Consider the following 19,665-nt stretch of genomic DNA (forward strand, 5'->3'; position numbering starts at 1 on the left):
CCAAGGAGGGAGAAAGGTAGGGCAACTAAAGCCAGAGCTCCCTGGATGACAAAAGAGATAGAGAGTAACATGAGGCAGAAAAAAGGGGCATACGACAGATGTCAGGTTGATAATACAAGTGAGAACCAGGCTGAATATAGAAAGTTCAGAGAGGAAGCGAAAAAGGAAATAAGAGGGGCAAGGTGAGAGTATGAGAATAGACTGGCAGCTAACATAAAAGGGAATCCAAAAGTCCTCTATAGGCATGTAAACAATAAACGGGTAGTAAGTGGTGGGGTGGGTCTGATTAGGGACCAAAAAGGAGATCTACGCTTGGAGGCAGAGGGCATGGCTGAGGTACTAAATGAGTACTCTGCATCTGTATTTACCAAGGAAGAAGATGCTGGCAAAGTCACAGTAAAAGAGGAAGTAGTTGAGATATTGGGTGGGCTAAAAAATTGATAAAGAGCAGGTAGTAGAAAGGCTAGCTGTACTTAAAGTAGATAAGTCACCCGGTCCAGATAAGATGCATCCTAGGTTGCTGAAGGAAGTAAGGGTGGAAATTGCGGAGGTACTGGCCATAATCTTCCAATCATCCTTAGATATAGGGGTGGTGCCAGAGGACTGGAGAATTGCAAATGTTACACCCTTGTTCAAAAAAGGGTGTATGGATAAACCCAGCAACTACAGGCCAGTCAGTTTAACCTCGGTGGTCGGGAAACTTATAGAAATGATAATCCGGGACAAAGTTAATAGTTACTTGGACAAGTGTGGTTTAATTAGGAAAAGCCAGCACGGATTTGTTAAAGGCAAATCGTATTTAACTAACCTGATTGAGTTTTTTGATGAGGTAACAGAGAAGGTCGATGAGGGCAATGCAGTTGATGTGGTGTATATGGACTTCCAAAAGGCGTTTGATAAAGTGTCACATAATCAGCTTGTCAGCAAAGTTGAAGTCCATGGAACAAAAGGGGCAGTGGCAACATGGATACAAATTTGGATAATTAACAGGAAGCAGAGAGTAGTGGTGAATGGTTGTTTTTTGGACTGGAGGGAGGTGTACAGTGGTGTTCCCCAGGGGTCAGTGCCAGGACTATTGCTTTTCTTGATATATATTAATGACTTGGATCATGGGTGTACAGGGCACAATGTCAAAATTTGCAGATGACAAAACTTGGAAGGGTAGTGAACTGTGAGGAGGATATAGACAGGCTGGTGGAATAGGTGGACACGTGGCAGATGAAATGTAACACAGAAAAGTGTGAAGTGATACATTTTGGTAGGAAGAACGAGAAGAGGCAATATAAACTAAATGATACAATTCTAAAAGGGGTGCAGGAACAGAGATCTGGTGGTATATGTGCACAAATCGTTGAAGGTGGCAGGGCAGGTTGAGAAAGCGATTAAGAAAGCGATTAAGAAAGCATACGGGATCCTGGGCTTTATAAATAGAGGCATAGAGTACAAAAGCAAGGAGGTTATGATGAACCTTTATAAAACACTGGTTCGGCCTCAACTGGAGTATTGTGTCCAGTTCTGGGCATCGCACTTTTAGGAAGGATATGAAGACCTTAAAGAGGGCGCAGAAGAGATTTACTAGAATGATTCCATGGATGAGGGACTTCAGTTAAATGGATAGACTGGAGAAGCTGGGGTTGTTCTCCTTAGAGCAGAGAAAGTTGAGAGGACATTTGATAGAGGTATTCAAAATCATGAAGGGTCTAGACAGAGTAGATAGAGAAACTGTTCCCATTGACTGAAGGATCAAGAACAAGAGTTCATAGATTTAAGGTGATTGGCAAAAGAACCAAAGGCAACATGAGGAAAAAAACACAGCCAGTAGTTCTGCAATGCACTACCTGAGGGGTGGTGAAAGCAGATTCAACCATGGCTTTCAAAAGGGAATTGGGTAAGTACTTGAAGGGAAAAAATTTGCAGGGCTGTGAGGATAGGGTGGGAGAGTGGGGCTAACTGGATTGCTCTTGTAGAGAGCCGGCACAGACTTGATGGGCCTAATGGCCTCCTTCCATGCTGTAACCATTCTATGATACCCCCAAAAGGCAACAGCTCCACTTGTGTAGTTAAGCAACCATGGTCAACAAATGAAGTAAGAGATAGTATCAAGCTAAAAGAAAAAGTTTATAGACATGCAAGGAAAAGTGGACATTCAGCAGATTTGGAGAGCTATAAAATGCAACAAAGGGATATAAAGAAAGTAATGAGGTACAAAATGTAAACTTAAAAAACCTGCAAGGGATATCAAAGCTAATAGTAAAACTTTTTTTTATAAATATATTAGGTGAAAGAGTGTAGTAAAGGGAGCATGTGGGCCCATTAAAGTCAGATGCAGGTGATGCTATGCATAATAAGGAAATAGCAGACTTGTTAAATGAGGACTTTGTACACATTTCCACAGAGGAGGAAGACGACGGAATACAGCAGTACAACAGAACCTAAAAGCAAGTGAAGGGGGAGGAACTTATTGGATTTAATACAAGTAAAAAAAGGTTAATGAAGAAAATAATGGGACTTAAGATAGACAAATCTCCATGATCTGATGGTTTCCACCCTAGGGTATTAAAAGAAACAGATGGGAAAATTGCAGATGTGTTAGTCATAATTTTCCAAAGCTCCATAGATTCCGGAATTGTGTCTTTGGATTGGAAAATTGCAAATGTAACTCCATTATTTAAGAAAGGAGGGAGGAAGAAACCAGGAAAGTATAGACCAGTCAGTTTAACGTGAAATGTGGGACAGTTACTGGAATTCAAATTCAGGGACAGAGTGACTGAACACTAACAAGAATGAGCTGATAAAGAGGGTCGGTGTGGATTTGTGAAGGTGTAGGTCATGTCTGACTTTTAAAAAAGAATTCTCAAGATATGGACATCATTAGCAAGGGCAGCATTTATTGCACATCCCTAGCTGCCCTTGGGAAGGTGGTGGTGGGCCTCCTTCTTGAACCACTGCAGTCTGTGTTGTGAAGGTGCTCCAAAAGAGCTGTTAGGTAGGGAGTTCCACGATTTTGACTCAGCAACAGAACGGTGATATATGTCCAAGTCAGGATGATGAGAGACTTGGGAGGTGATGGAAATCTAGTTGAATGTTTTGAGGACGTCACTAACATGGTACACAGGGGAGTGTCTATGGATTTTGTCCATATGGACTGCCAGAAGGCATTTGATAAGGTTCCACACAAGGGATTATTAGCAAAAATAAAAACATGAAATTGAAGGTAACCTTGTGACATGGGTTGGTAATTGGTTGGGGGGTAGCAGACAAAGAGTAGGAATAAAGGGAATGTTCTCTAATTGGTGGAATGTGATTTGTGGTGTTCCCCACAAATCTCTTCTGGGACCTCAGCTTTTATCACCATATTTATCAATGACTTGGATGAAGGAATAGAGTAGAATATCCAAGTTTGCAAATTACACTAAGTTGCACAAACAGGAGCAGGAAATTACAAAGGGTCATAGATAGATTAAGTGAGTGTGCAAAACTGCGGCAGATGGAGTTCAATGTGGGGAAGTGTGAAGTCATCTAATTTGGATCCAAGAAAGACAAATCGGAATATTTTCTTAATGGCGAGAGACTAGAAACTAGAAACTACCAAAGAGCTAAGGGACCTGGGTGTCCATGTACACAAATTACTAAAAGCAAGGGGACAGGTACAAAAATTAATCAAAAAGGCTAATAAAATGTTGTCCTTTATCTCGAGTAAGTTGGAATACAAAAGAAAGGAAGTTATGCTTCAGTTGTAGATCCTTGGTCAGACCCCATCTGGAGTACTGCATTCAGTTTTGGGCACTGCAGCTCAGATACTGAAGCTATTTTTTCCCAGTAACAGGAATCCAAAACAAAGGGGTACAATCTTAAGATAAGAGCTAGGCCATTCAGGAGTGAAATCTGGAAGCAGTTTTTCACACAAAAGGTAGTGAAAATCAGTGGTTGGGGACCTAAGTAGAGGTCATGTAGGCCACAGGAAGCAGCAAGCACCACGGTAGAGTTTGGGGGGGGGGGGGGCGGGGGGGAGCCCTAGTTAACAGCCAAGACTGCACAATCACCAAGGTGGCCAGTGGAGTGGCATCTGGAGACCACAGTGGGAACAGGACCAATGTAGTGGAGGGGGCGCTGCATTCACCAGTGCCGCAGGATGGTACTGTGAGCTGCTGACAGGTGTATTTGGAACCGGTTGAAATTAGGCAACAGAAGTGCCACACTCACAGCCAGGTCCACAGCTGATGGGATGGGATTGAACACAGAAGAACCTGTTTAGCTTTGATCTGTGTCCCACTACACCTCCACTCTCACAGATGTGATCATTCTCCATCCTGAGACACAGCTGAAGATACATATTTGTGCTTTATACAAGAGAAAAAAAAGGGCTAAAATGAAAATATGTTCAAATGTGTATATTTAAATGTATAAACAAATTAAAGTTCTACAACTCTGTATTTAGATTGGCAGAGAGCAGCTTCACAAAGTGAAAACCTGCTCCACAGCACCAGCCGCTGGCCAAAGCCTGCAACTGCATGCAGACCCAAAAGGAGTGATTTTAACCCCCAAGAACTGGTGGGTCAGGGGCGGGTGGGAGTTGAAAATAGTTGTTTTTTGGGTTGCGACCACACCCTGGCTTTACTTCCGGGTTTAACTTGGACATGTAAAAGTACAGGCTTCCCACTGGGAATGCAAAGTCCAAAAATTTTGCAGTTGCGACCCAAAAAAATTTATTCTCAACTCCCACCTGCCCCCAACCCATCCATTCTTGGGGGTTAAAATCACCCCCAAAATCTTCAGCGCCACAGACTGCCACATTAATTGGAAAATCCTACTCAAAATGAGACCTATCACCAGAAAAGCACAACAGAACTTCTGGCAAAAATGAAAGTGCATGGAATTGGAGGTAACGTTATGACATGGGTTGGCAATTGGGATAACATAGGAACAGAGTAGGCCATTCAGCCCCTCAAGTTTATGTAATCTCTCCTCATAATTTAACCCTTGGAGCCCTGGTAACATTCTGGTGAATCTGCACTGCACTCCTTCCAAGGCCAATATATCCTTTCTAAGGTGCAGTGTCCAGAACTGTAGACAGTACTCCAGATGAGGTCGAACCAGAGCTTTGTATAGCTGTAACAAAACTTCCTCCCTTTTATATTCTAGCCCTCTAGATATAAAGGCTAACATTCCATTAGCCTTTGATTATTTCTGGTACCTGACCACTACATTTTAGTGATCTGTGTACATGGACCCTAAATCTCTTTGGTCCTCCACTGTTCCTAGCTTTTCACCATTTAAAAAAAATACTCGGATCTATCCTTTTTTGGTCCAAAATGAATGACCTCACACTTAACTGTATTAAAATCTATCTGCCAGTTTTGCCCACTCAATGTCTCTTTGCAATTTTATGCTCCCGTCTACTCTACTTACTGCGCCACCAATCTTTGTCTCATTGGTAAACTTTAATATATGGCTCTCTATTGTGTTATTTAAGTCATTAATATAGTGAATAGTTGAGGGCCCAACACAGATCCCTGTGGGACACCACTAATCACTTCCTTCCAATTTGAGTATATATCCATTATTCCTACTCCATCTCCTAATCAGATCAATAATTTGCTATCAATTCCATGAGCTTTAATTTTAGCTAAGTCTCTAATGTGGAACCTTAATGAATGCCTTCTGGAAGTCCATATAAACTACATCCATAGACATTTCCCTGTCTACCAAGTTACTTCCTCGAAAAATTCTATTAGGTTCGTTAGACATGACCTACCCTATACAAATCCATGTTGGCGCTTTCTAATCAGCTCAAATTTCTCCAAGTGCTCAGTCACATTGTCCTTAATTATAGATTCCAATAACTTCCCCACAACAGATGTTAGACTTACAGGTCTATAATTTTCTGGTTTCTCTCTCTCTCTCTCACCTTTTTTTAAATAATGGAGTTACATTTGCAATTTCCAATCTAAAAGGGACAATTCCTGAATCGAGGAGTGCTTTGGAAAATTATGGCTAAAGCACATGCAATTTCCTTACCTACTTCCTTTAAAACCCTGGGGTGGAAACCATCAGGTCCTGGGGGATTTGTCAGTCTTTAGTGCCATTATTTTTTCTAATATTGTTTTCTTGCTTACGTTAACTTTAGTGAGTTCCAGTCCTTGATTCATTATTAGTTTCCCTGGAATGTTAGGTGTATTATCCTCTTCTCTACTGTGAAGACTGGCACAAAGTGATTATTCAACAAGTCTGCCATTTCCTTGTTTTAATTTGCAATATTACCCACTGTTTTTAAAGGGCCCACATTACCCTTGACTACCCTTTTTCTCCTAATATAATTGTAAAAACTGTTAATCTTGATATCCCTCAAGCTTTTTTTCGTATTCCTTTTTGCAGCTCTTACTATCTTTTTTGACTTCCTTTGCTGTTCTTTATTTCTCTCCAAGTCCCCTTGGATCTACACTATTCTTTGCACTTTTGTATGCTCTTTCCTTTAGTTTTGTTATCTCTCACCTCCTCCTCCTGTTCCTATGTTCATACATTGAAGGGAGTGTGTCAGGATGTACCAAATTTAACATAGCGATGATATCTGCAATCCTAAGTGAAAATACTAAGATTAATTTGCACTGAAATGTTTACTAGCTCCTCTCACCATTCTGAACTCCTGTGGTAGTAATAGCCCTCTATCGAAGCTGTGGATTTTTGGAAGCAAATATAATAAAAGCCTGCGAAGGAAGCACCGCTGATGTCTTTGATTGTGTGATCAGGGACTAGAAACTGTTCCTGTTGGTGAAGAAAGAAAAACTTGGTACAATTAAATCAATTTACAGACTAATCTGACAAAACACATTATAAACTAGACTCTAATTTATTCCCCAATACATCATACCTGTTGAGAATTTCTGAAATACTGTACAGATACCAGGTATGAATGAATCAAAGACATTGCGTGGTCCAAAAGGCTGACATTTGTAAAGGAGGCATGGTACACTTTGCACATTTAGTGCCAAACAAAAGAGAATAATGAGGAGACACTTGCATAGATTAGTGTAATTAAAATACCTTGAAAAGCAATATGCTTCTTACATAGGTATGCCGTGAGAGAAAGCAACTAGCGTAAGAGTACCCGCATACAAATCAACAAGTTTTAACATTACTTAGTATTTCCTTTATGAAAAGCTAAGTTACAAAAAACAATTGAGAAAACAAGAGACAAAGTCCACAAGAAACAGGAGACATTTTTTGATGAAACGATTATAAAAACTGTTTAGATACAAATAAGTACAAGGGGACAAAATGCTTGCTTATGGCTGTAAAAGCACAAGGTCATATTCTACATAATAGAGATAAACCCTGTCCAATGAATGGAAACATAGCAGCACTAGCAATATATATTAGCCCACTTTGCTTGATGATTTAATTCCCATGTATATTACAGCACTTGCCTACAGGCAGATTTTTAAAATTGAAATTAGAGGAAGTACTTTCTGCTTGAAGTATCCTCCCAATATCTCATTTATAAAATTTATTTGGAGTAGAAAAGGGAAAACAAAATGCTAAAAATACACAAGTTTTCAGGATGTAAAAAAACAAGCGAAAAATCAAAAGAAGGAACAACCGTGCATTTATGTAGCAACCTCATCATATTCTCATGATGTCCCAAAGCACTTTACAACCAATGAATACTTTTGAAATCCAGTCTCTTATGTAGGCAAAGGTTAACATTTCATGTGTAGATCCTTTATCAGGTCTCCAGTTTTAATGAAGGGTCTATACTGAAACATAAACATATTAGGTGTCAGCCTGGGCTCAGTCTTGCTGTTGAATTAGAAGATTGTGGGTTCAAGCCTCACTCCAGAGACTTGAGCACATAATCTAGGCTGACACATTAGTGCAGTACTGAGGGAGTGCTGCACTGTCAGAGGTGTCCTGGCCAACGCTTATCCCTCAACCAACATCATTTACCTTCTTGCTGTTTGTGGGACCCTGCTGTCCGCAAATTAGCTGCTGTGTTTCCCTACATTACAACAGTAACTACATTTCAAAAGTACTTTACTGGTTGTAAAGCGCTTTGGGATGTACTAAGATTATGAAAAGCGCTATATAAATGCAAGTCCATTCATTCTTATTCTCTCTTTTCAGTTGCAGTTGTACTAGTGGTGTATTTCCAGCATTTTCCCTTTTTATTTCAACATTTAGTTTTTCTTTTTAATATTTGATTGGTAATTATTTATGCTCTATGAACTCCACCCTACTGTAACATTGGTAGCAGAGCCCTCTTTCCCACCTGGTTATATCTCTCTCCACCTTCACAAGCTTCTTTAAAGCCTACTTTTTTTTTGACCATTCTTTCAGCTAATTTTGCTCGTGCACCTGCTCAGGTCTGACCCCAACTGTAAAGCACTTTAGGATGTTTTTTTCTACAATCCACTCCTCTTAACTCAAAATTGCTTAATTCAAATTATCTGATAATTCAAAAATATTTCTTAGCATTAATTTCCCACTTTTCTGTGTTTTTTTACATTGCTTAATTAATTCCATTTTTTCCTACACAAACTTCAAATTAGGAGTACAAAAATAACTTACTGCAATCTATAATTTTTTTTAAGCGCTTTAAGGAAACCTGGCATTTCAGGCTTCTTTCTCTTCAGAACCACTCTGATAAGAGTTGGGATACCCAGAGATTAGTAATTTTCACTACAAGAACTTGATTTGAATCTGCAGCTATTGGTGCTCTTCTGTAAAATATCAGACATTATTGTCGCCTTTATTTTTGGATTTCGAGATAGTATTAAACATTGCAATTTATAAACAATTTTACTGGAAAAAATGTACTGATGGATTTGTAGTATACATTGAATTGTATTAATTACCTTGCTCACCTAATTAATAAGTAACAATATGGTCACAGTAGTTATAACTGAATTGACACATCAGACAAGAGTCACTTGTATCCCAAAGAGGTTCAGTTCAATTTGGAACTGATCTGGCACTGTCTGAACTGGGAAAACATTACACAGCAGCTCCAAGGTGTAGATGAGCCCTCCCAGTCAAGCAGCTCTGCAGGGAAAGAGACCTGAAATGGGTGATCTCCATGAAGCAGTCAAAAAAAAGACAAAATCTGGAGCGAGAAAAGGTCATTCAGCTTATCAAGCCCATTCCATCATGGACCTTCTCCTACTTGAAAGCGGCACCAATTTCCTTCCTCTACTTTCCCAAAAGAAATAAAGCAGTGCTGTTACAATCCTTAACCTCAATCCCCTTCTCAACATATATTAATCCAGATACTTTTAAAAGGTTGTCAATTTACCCTGAATCAATTACCTTCTCTGGCAGTCTGTTCCACATGTCCACTATCTTGGTGTAAGAGATATGTTTACAACTTTTTTTTTTGGATAAATTGGGGGAAGCACCGAATAAAACATACTTCCCTAGACTCCTTCCCCTTTGTGTGGTTTGTGTTTATAAGGAAATAAGTACAGACTTTTAATTTATACACTTACTGTGCTGGCAGCCTTTGCGCACGGAGGATACTTTGAGGTCCTGTGTTTCGGGTTCGCAATCATGGAGGGAAGCTGTTGTGCATCGGCTGGTAGAGGCAGGCATGGCATCCATGTCGTGAAGCAGTTGTAGATGGGACTAAAAAGAGGTGTTGAGATTTATTTGAGTTGGAGGATTTTTACGGAGCAGTTGCAGAAGGATGAAGTCAAAACATTAATGAGTTCAACATCCTGGAAATCCTTTGAAAATTTGAGGCAGTTTTTGTAGAAAATTTAATGTTTATGTTGCGATGAAGAAAGAAAACCACGGTTCCTCTGCACCAGTATTCCTTTTCTCCTTGGTGCACACGTGGTAGTCATGGGATAGTAGTGCCCCACAAGAGTGGCTCTGGATGACTCTCCCTCCCTCCTAATGGAGAAGTGCCTTGCCTCTGGATGCCAGCCTGTTCCTCTCTTTCTTTCCACTCCCCTCCTTCTCTTTTCCCCCCACCCCCCCCAAAAGAAAATACTAATTGTGGGTCAAATGGAAATTGTGGGTTCCATAGAAAATGAGGACTGATGAAATTTATTGATGACTCAAACATCAAGCCAGTTTGGTCTCATCATAATGCAGCATCACACCCTGAAAGCAAATCACCCCAGCACAGTGACTGACAGCAAACTTTGAAGTTATGACAATAATTGATGGCTTGTTAAAACCTAAAATGGTCAAAATCCTTCAGAAATTGCTAAATTTTGTGACCAAAACAAAAAGTTGCTGTGCTGTTAAAATAAAATGCTCTCAAAGTCAACCATTTCCTTCTCATTTGCTGCACGTATAGAAAATGATTTTTTTTCTTTTAGATCATAGGTTGTGCAATTCAGATGTCAGTAGAAAAGCCACATAATAATGTTCCCACTAAACATGAGACCTACTTAGGACTTTATCAAATTTTCCTCACCTCACTTGCTTCCTCTGACATGCATCACATTGGAGATCTGCTCCTAGGCCTCTGTCTCTCGCACCTTATAAAACGACTACTAGCAAGTACACAAGAACTGTCCAAAGCTTCCAATTTTTCCCTTTCCTATGGAAGAACAGCACCTGGCCTGTGCTTGGTGCCTCCCCTGGACAGATTGGTTCAAACATTGTGAATCATGTGTAGAACTCCAAATCCTAGTGCTTCATGGTGCCCAAATTTGAGTTTAGTTTCAATGATTGATCCTGTGGTATTAGTATGGCTCAGTGGCAGCACTCTCTCTCCTCTGATCTGAGCTCAATCTAGGCTGACACTGCAGTGCAGTACTAAGGGATCGCTGTATACTCCCTTGTCATCTTTTGGACAAAGCATTAAACTGAGGCACTATCTGCCTGTTCGGGTGGTTGTAAAAGACACAGACTATTTTTTGAAGAAGAGCAGGAAGCTCTCCTGATGTCCAAGCCAACATTCACCTCTCAAGCAACATCACCAAAATAGGTTAACTGGTCATCCATTTCATTGCTGTTAGCAGGACCTTGCTGTGTGCAAATTGGCTGCTATGTATGACTACAAAACAGTGACTACACTTCAAAAGTAATGAACTGGCTGTGAAGTGTTTTGGGATATGCTGAGGATGTGAAAGGTGTTACTTAGACACAAGTATTTCTTCTTTTGGCAGAATTTAGGAATTACACTATTAACCTGGAGAGTGTCTTCTCTGAGTGGTTGATGCCCTGCAAATAGTGACACTCCTGGAGAAACTCCTGCCTTAACTTCCAAAGCACAGTGCAGAAAACATAATTAATATATACAGCAACAGAAATAATGTACTAGTAAGTCAACAAATATGGCAAAATATAGAAATCTGATCAGATAGACAGAAATCTGATGGGCTGGAGGACTCCCTGGGATCCACCAATAGACCCCAGTTTTGAAAACCTATGCATCAGTACTTTGAGAACAGCCAAAACTTTCCTACGCCACATTTTAAAAACAAGTTTTCATTTTCCACATAACGTCATATACTCATTCAGGGATTTACCTTTCATTATGATTCCTTGAACATGAGATCTCTCATGTTTACATTTCAAAACAGAAATGTTTATACATTCAACAGTTGACAGATTTCCAGAACCTATTGGTCTCTTGAGCTTTGTAACCAGCTACAGATATCTAACTTCATGTAAAATTAACTAAATAAATTTTAAATAATTAAGAACTAAAAATAATGATGGTACCCAGGCAGTTTGTAACCTGGCATCCAAAGTTCAAACACAGATCAATAAGAGCCACTTATAACTTTGGATGATAGGCTAGGAGCAAGGGATTCCTACATGGGGGAATTGAAATCCACATCCCCCAAAATCCTCGACCTTACTAGAAAAATAGGGATCATGCCAATAAGGGTGAACAAGGTATATTATCTGCAAAAGAAGTTACTAGTAATTGAGAAATCTTCTCAATTTTATATTTTGAAGCACAGTGGAAAGCCTAGAAACTTCCATATCAAAAATGACAAATCACAATGTGGATTTTAAACATTTTCCTTGCAGGACCCAAGATTCATTGAATACCCAGAAAGGTTTGAAGGTAAAGATATTAAATTCACATTTTACTTCAAATTTAATACAAAAGCCACTGAAGGAATATCATGTCAAGTGAGAAGCATTTGATTGATAGGTTCTCCATCAAGGAGGAACAAAAACCTAAAGATTACAGGATAAAGTGATTGTTTCTTAGGATATAGGAAGTAGCAAGTGTATCTTAGGTTAAAGATTACAGGTATTTGAAAGGAATTAGATACAGAATTTATCCACTCATTTTTAAAAAAAAATTTCAGCATCACAAATCAAATCTGCAATTAAAGAGATAAGAGGTGGCATGTACTTTCAATGTAAAGTACTTACATCTCACCTTGATAAGTTTCAGAAAAAAAGTGGTAGGCGCATTCAACATTCAATATAATTTTTCCTTCTCTTCAGAAATCTTCTACTTTTGGCTTCCACATTCAGCAGGAAGCCACACAGCTGATGGGACATGTTAATGAGCAAACCATAAAGATCATGAATCACCATCCTTTCCTGTCTGAGTCAGGAAGCTCCAGTATGAGCCAAACCCTGCAGTGTACTCAATGGGTACTAAAATTTCCCAGTTGTACCTCCGGGATCAGAATGGATGCAATCCTTGTTAGTTCATATGGAGCCACTGATTCACCATCTCATAGATGTTAGCTGAGTATCTCCTTGCTAAAAAGATAAAGACCTGAAATGGTCTGTTTCCACAGGAGGAGGAAACCATTAAGTTTTAAATATTCCCACAAGGTAGGAGTTTAAAAAAAATCATACCAAATATATTCAAACTGAAAAGGTTTCTTCTCCCTCTCTATATACTTACCTTCAAAAATGAAACAGAGATTGTGGTTTATGAAAACTCAATAAAACCACTATTGTGTGAAATATTTACTTTCACTGAAAACAATCCGTTACGATATTTCAGGTAGTTGGCGTAATGATAGGGCGAGAGGGAGAAGGCCCGTGTGGAGCATAAACACTGGCATGAACCCGTTGGGCCGAATGGCCTGTTTCTGTGCTGTACAGGCCATGTAATTTTGTGTGAGTGGCAGTGTTACTTTTTGTTGAGGGCCCCATGATCACAGCCAATGCCTTGCTTGAGGGGCAGTCTTAAACCTGCTCTACGGCATGATGGGGTATGGGTTCATCACAAAGTGAGCTCCTGATTTCAGGCATACCACTGTAACTGGTGGGCAAGTGGAGGTAGGCACTTCCCCACAGGAAGAGAAAGAAACTGCAGGACAGGTAATTGTAGTAAATAGTTTTACTTTACTAGGTCCTTTTCACTTGCATTCTTTTGCCTTTGCGCATGCATAGCGCACACACACTTCTCCAGGGACTGTCTCCAACTTCTGCACTGTAAGGCAATTAGATCATATTCACGTCCAGGCAGACTGGTTACAATGGGTATACGCACCTCTAACACTGGGAGACATCAGGTTGAAATGGGAACTTGTTTTCATTTCTATTGTTTTCATTTGCATTGGGAATGCCCCATGATACAGAACTTTTGGAATGAAGTTGTAAGACTCTTGGCTGAAATCACAAAGCACAATACCATAGGATCCAGGAATTGCCTTTTTGGATAATTTTTTCAATGATTTCTGAGAGGGGCATGAATACAAGTTAATAGAATCGGGTCTAACAACATCTAAAAGCAGTTTTACCTTGATAATTTGCCCTCAGCAATAGGTGCATACTACCACTGCCTTGCAATATAAAGGCCAACTCCACATCTCAATTGGCATCCAGGACACAAATATCAAAGGGTGCCAAGACCTGTTGAGTCATTGGAACATGCAGGCCTCCATCCAACTGGCCCTCCAGCAGGCCCAGTAAGAACTGTTTTTTTTAATTCATTCATAGGATGTGGGCGTCGCTGGCAAGGCCAGCATTTATTGCCCATCCCTAATTGCCCTTGAGAAGATGGTGATGAGCCACCTTCTTGAACAACTGAGTGGCTTGCTAGGCCATTTCAGAGGGCGATTAAGAACCAACCACATTGCTGTGGGTCTGGAATCACATATAGGCCAGACCAGGTAAGGACGGCAGGTTTCCTTCCCTAAAGGACATTAGTGAACCAGATGGGTTTTTACGACAATCCAGTAGTTTCATGGCCACCATTACTGATACTAGTCTTTTTTATTCCAGATGGCCTACTAGAAAGGTAAAACTGGGAAAATGGTACCCTTATGTTGCATGTTTCAACTTAAGCATTATTCTCCCACTGTGCAAGGAAAAACGTAACAAAATATAGGTGTCAAAAACTAAGAAGCAGGATATTCCAGCTAATAGTTTGATAATCAATCATTATACCCTGGAAAGTACAACTTCCAACTCTAAAAGAGCCCAAGACTATTCCTGAATTAATAACATAAAAAATGTCAACATATATATTAGAGACAGGGACATTTGAGTATGATTAATGATGTCGGACAAAATAACTCAATTTTTTTGGTGTAATAAAAGAAAGTGTAGAAGCAGAATGGAAGAAGTATATCGATAAGATACACTGTGGCTTGTTAATTTGCTTGTGTTAACCAGCCTGTAGTTATTGCTTTTTCAAAAACAATCAATTTTTATGTATTTTAGCATTAATACATACAGACGCTGTGGCACAACTGGCTTTTTGTCACACAATGCGGTCCCAATCTCAGCTGGGAATTTTTTTGTGGGTGGGTTGAAAAAAAAAGTGTTAATTGAAGTTGGGATTGAAGGAAGAGAGACAACTCTGAGTAGTCATTTCAGAGCAGCAATAGCAGAAGCCTGGGCACAGGCCATGTAGCCCCCTTTGAGATCATGGAAGGTCATGTGCTGTAAAAGGACCTAGGGCAGAATGGTTTGTTTTGAAATGAATGTAGCTTCCCACTTTTCTCCCTAGTAAAGTTTCCTCATCTACTTCATTCACAAACTTATATAACACAGCACCTCTCCATGTTTTGTACATCAGGGAATTGGATCAAACATAACAGTTCTCCTGAAAACATTTACTCCTCACTATACACATCTATGCAAGTGCTCTTCAGATTAAATTATCCTTTCTGGGTCATCAGAGCAGATCTCTAGGAAACTCAAATTTATGAGAGATATTAAGGGGGTGAACTTCCTCCGAACTTCTCTCGCTTCAGCGCCATAACTTCGGTAGAAGTCCCATTTATGCGCATAAAGAGGCATTCTCCAAGGTTACAGCAGCAGAGCAGGAGGAGCTCCATGAAAAGTCACCCCAACAGTATTCCACATTTAGTATTTTTAAGACATATATTTAGTGGTAGAATATTGTAATCCAGTTCAGCAGACTACAGAGAAAAAAATCTGTTCTTTAAATACAAATAGTAACAGTCCAGAGTCACTTTCTGCTCATGTTCAATCTCTGCAACATTGCAGATACGGTTCAGCCATTACTTCTTCTACCACAGGATCTTCAGCTGTACTTGAACATAGCGCATCAATCTGAACAGTCTGCACAGGATACCTGCAGTGACGTTTTAAACAACACTTTTCCTGCTTGTGGAACCCTCTCCAGTACCATTATGTGGAAAGTTATCCCATGAAGACAGTAATTATGTTAGTAATGGCTCTTATGACAGTAGCATTACCAAGTGTACTGAGACATACAGAGCACAAAGGGTCCAGCTTTAACCCTGTCCTATGCTGGTAAGGGTACAATTGGCATTAGCACCCTGGCTTTAGGAAAGGGGTGGGAAAATTAATCAGGGTTCCTGCTCCTGATCGCTAGCCAATGATTCCAGTAGGAAAGTGCATCTTTATAGACAAGATCTTAGAGCTTTCCAACTGTCAAATAGCTTAACACACATATATGAAGAATGGACACTTGGAGGAGGTACCATAAAGCCACAGATCCTGTGGAATCATACCCCAGCATGAGTCAGCAACTTCAGGACAGGATGGGAGAAAGAGAAAAAGTGTAAACACTAAGAATTGATCATCTATTAAGTCAGGTTGTTGGACTGTGTATTAGGCCATGAAAGGCTTTGAATTTGTCCCTTGGAAGCTCAGCACAAGTCCACCAGGCCTTTTTCTTGCTCACAGCAGCAACCAGAGTAATTTTAAAAAATATTTTGAAACATTTGCCCTGACTTCATTCTGTTATACACCAAAATAAAATTATTACAGTGCCAGAGTTTGGTCCGATCTTGTATGTTTGTCTGTTAGAATAAAGCATGGGCTTCAACACACACTTAAATAATCCATGTTACCTTCCACCTCATGAAGACAAAATCACTGTTCTTTAACTCTTCATAATCAAAATCGTCTGAGTTAAATGTTTTTGCATATTGGTAAAATGCCAAGAACTTCCCCTGAAAAAAATAAAGAAAACAATAAGCAGGGAAACCCTATCAAAAAGCCAAAGCACTGCACATCCAACACTTTTAAATCCTAAAGCAGTGTAGGAGACACAAGGAATTGAAGGTGCATAACCCCAATTACTAGAACAAGGATTCAATAAGAATAAATAACACGGTTATGTAATAACGTATAGGGTGATTTTCTTGGGTCCCAGTCTGTTTAGCCACATTTAAAGAAGAATCAGCCTCTAGTTGAAAACTTGCTTCCAAGGGTCTGGTTTCTCAACTAAATAATGCCCTAAACTGCAAAGATTGGCAGTCACATCATTGACATGACTACATGAAGTATCAAAACAGGAAGTGCTATCACTGAACGAGTTATCTTGTTGGTTGTCCTACTAGCCCAACCGTAACCTGAGGTAATTTTTGGCCGGCATTTTGAAAGTTGTGAGCTATTCTTACAGTGTGGCTGGTTTATTTGTTAAATTTCACTTCCCAGAGATGCTGTTCTAAAATAATTTTTAAGGATAAAAGATCTTTAGTGGGTTGATCTACAACTTTAAAAAAAAAAGTCCAAATATAGCTCTCTAAAAACCTAAGTTTAACTCTTATCCCAATTCAGGCTTCATTTTTGCTACTTTTGTAAGGTTTTGATTCTGGAAATGCAATGTTTTTCCTTGGAACCTCAACGCCAGCAACTTCCCAACAAACATCATGGGGTCAATATTAATCCTCCAGGTTAAAAATTAAAAATTGGGGAATGCGTCCCCAACCCTCCACGTATGTGCCTGCCAACATTTGTACGTCAGCGGGTTTCACGACAGTGTAGTTGGGAGCCTGTCTTAAATTTAACAGTTGCCAGCCGGGTTTCCCAGGGCATGGGAAACCAGACAGCTAAATGGAGACAGGAGCTGCAGGCTGCAGCAGGCAAATGCTTTTTAGAGCAATCCTCATGGGTCAGGAAGAGTAGGAGTGCTCCCCCCAGTCCCTTAAGCAAACCTTCGGTCTCCCTTCTACCGATCGCAGTCTACCCTTGCTGCCGGCGATTGGCGGCGGCACCCCCCCCACCACCAAGCCACGTTTTCTAACCTCCCGCGAGCAGCCAACCTCCCCGCCAGCCCCGATCTTGAGCCGCCTGCCCCGCAATCGGCTGACCCCCCCTCCTCCAATCTCCGGCCTGCCCTGCGATCGACCGATCTCTCCTCCAGCCCCAATCTCGAGGCGCCTGCCCCGAGATCAACCAATCCCCCCCACTCTCCAAGCCCCAATCTCTGGCCTGCCCCGTGATCAGCTGACCCCCCCCCCCCCCCCCCAACCCTGATCTTTCCCTCCCGCCTGATTGCCGGGCGTCGACCCCCCCCCCCCACCCCACTCCTCACCAAGCCTCGATCTTTCTCGATTGCCAGAGATTGTTCCCCAACCGCAGCCTCCTGCCACTGGCTTTCCCGCCAAGCAGCCGGACAGCCCGTCAATCCAGCAGGACCTCCACGACCCCAGGATTTCTGGGTTCCCCTCCTCTCTCCCCCACCCCTCCTCCCCGCAAATATAAGCCCATGCTACCATATACTATAAATCAGATATATTGCAAAGATGGGCCTCTCCATGAAGAGCACGGCAACCTCATGGGACATGTTTTTAAAAAAAAAAATAGACTTAACGCCTCTGACAGCAAGTTGGTAAAGACACTGCCTGGAGTAGCATTGAGTCACACAGTCTAAGATCCCAGGTTCACTCCCTGGTCTGCGCTGAGTTAGGTGATCTCAACCAGGGCAGCAACTGGGGGTGGTGGCTACTTTTCAGCTCAGCGTCCCGAGGTTAGAGAGCACTAGCTTCTTGTTCTGAGCACTTCTTGAGCTGACCATTTTGTGCTTTTTAAAATTTTTAGCTCACAATGCTTAAATAAACTTAGTTGCTGGTGAAAGAAGTATGATGAAAGACCAATTTTCTCCAGGCCTCTGTTGATGTCACTCTTCAGTTAGGTGCACAGGTGAACTGGAGTGATTATCTCTCTAACATTTCCTTTCATTAAGAAGTGCCTGGCTCACCTCCAATTCCTAGCATCCCCCCATGTCAGCACTATGTTGAAACCGGAAACTCGCTACATGGGAAAATTGCAGGTGAAATCCCACATTCTACCCCTTCATGGCATAACATGTTACATGTCTAATGACATTTCTACACATTAAAAAGTACTTAAATTTAGTACTAATTGACAGTCATACTGACATAGGCCATGGAATGCCTGGTAAGCAAAATGGAACAATGACAAGGGGCACTCTTCTATGGCTGGGGCTGAGGCACATTGTTGGGGAAGAGTAGAAACTTTACTTTACATCCAGTCCCATGCTATACCTGACCCGGGGGTGATCAATATTCCACTTCCCAGTAGTAATATCTTTCACTTTGATGAGCACAATGTTCATGCAAAACAATCCAAAGCACAATATCTAAAAAGCCAAGCGAAATTGTAAAACATCTCACTTACCCAATGTTTTCGATCTACATCTTCATCTGCATCCCATTTTCTCGTTAAAAATGGATGTTTTTTACTGATGATTTCTCCTTCAAAGAAGGTGGTAAGAGTTGGATATTCCTGTAAAGTGTAAAATTGAACAAAAGACAGTAAAATCGCACCTTTTCATTAGGAACCTTTATGCAAAATTCAGCCTTGTTATTATTATTATCGCTTGCAATGACTGCTTCATAATTGTTGGACCAGCAGCATGGACATTATAAATCAGAGTGGGCTGACTGTTGGCACCTCCACCTGGAACCATTGTCAGAAAAAAAAAACTGAATAAAGCCATCTAATTAGCTCCTCCCGTGGCTGTGTTGTAAAATTATTCAAGATCCTAAAGGCTATAAACAAGATAAGTTTCAATATATTTAAAAATCACAGATTGTACAACAAGAGGGCATAGCCTTTAACTTAGGTGGTGAAGGGTAAAAAGACAGTTTAGACTTAATTACTTTTATGCAGAGGGTGGTGAATGTATAGAATGATCTGCCAAGGGAGGCAGTAATAGCTGATTTGTCAAAACAAAAGTTTTCATTGCTTTGGGTGGAACTGAATATATATCTCCACTTAATATTAAATCAAGACCCCTGTTTGTACCTGTCAATTGTTCATTTCGATTGCTATTCTGAACTTTTAGTTCCCGTGATCACTCAATAGTCAAGCAAGGAATTCCTGCCACCATTGTTAAATTGCACTGAAACTCCTTGTGCAAAGTCAGTCCCAGCACTGACCAGTACCACTACTCCTGCAGGTACTAGCAGCACTATCATCTGGGATTAGTAACCCTAGTATTGCCTCGTGGGGCTTACTTAATCTGCTTTTAAGAAGTTG

General features: G+C 40.7%; 1 protein-coding gene across 5 annotated transcripts in view; it reads right to left on the minus strand.

The window, feature by feature from the left end:
- gid4 (GID complex subunit 4 homolog) overlaps window positions 1–19,665 on the minus strand; it is a 55,837-nt gene that overhangs the window by 5,516 nt on the left and 30,656 nt on the right. The window contains exons 3-7 of one of the 5 annotated variants that reach the window (XR_010966828.1): window positions 18,802–18,909; window positions 16,227–16,328; window positions 13,427–13,545; window positions 12,353–12,465; window positions 9,530–9,618 (exon numbers count right to left, since the gene is read on the minus strand). Coding sequence is in view for 4 of the 5 variants with exons in the window: in XM_068003098.1 (XP_067859199.1) it covers window positions 6,743–6,762; window positions 9,483–9,618; window positions 16,227–16,328; window positions 18,802–18,909 (366 nt within the window). In the remaining variant the exon portion in view is untranslated. Of the gene's footprint in view, window positions 1–6,631; window positions 6,763–9,482; window positions 9,619–12,352; window positions 12,466–13,426; window positions 13,546–16,226; window positions 16,329–18,801; window positions 18,910–19,665 lie in introns of those variants that run through there. The other 4 variants (XM_068003098.1, XM_068003100.1, XM_068003099.1 and 1 more) reach the window with 4 other exon arrangements.

Source organism: Heptranchias perlo, chromosome 22, assembly GCF_035084215.1.
Source record: "Heptranchias perlo isolate sHepPer1 chromosome 22, sHepPer1.hap1, whole genome shotgun sequence".
NCBI lineage: Eukaryota > Metazoa > Chordata > Chondrichthyes > Hexanchiformes > Hexanchidae > Heptranchias > Heptranchias perlo.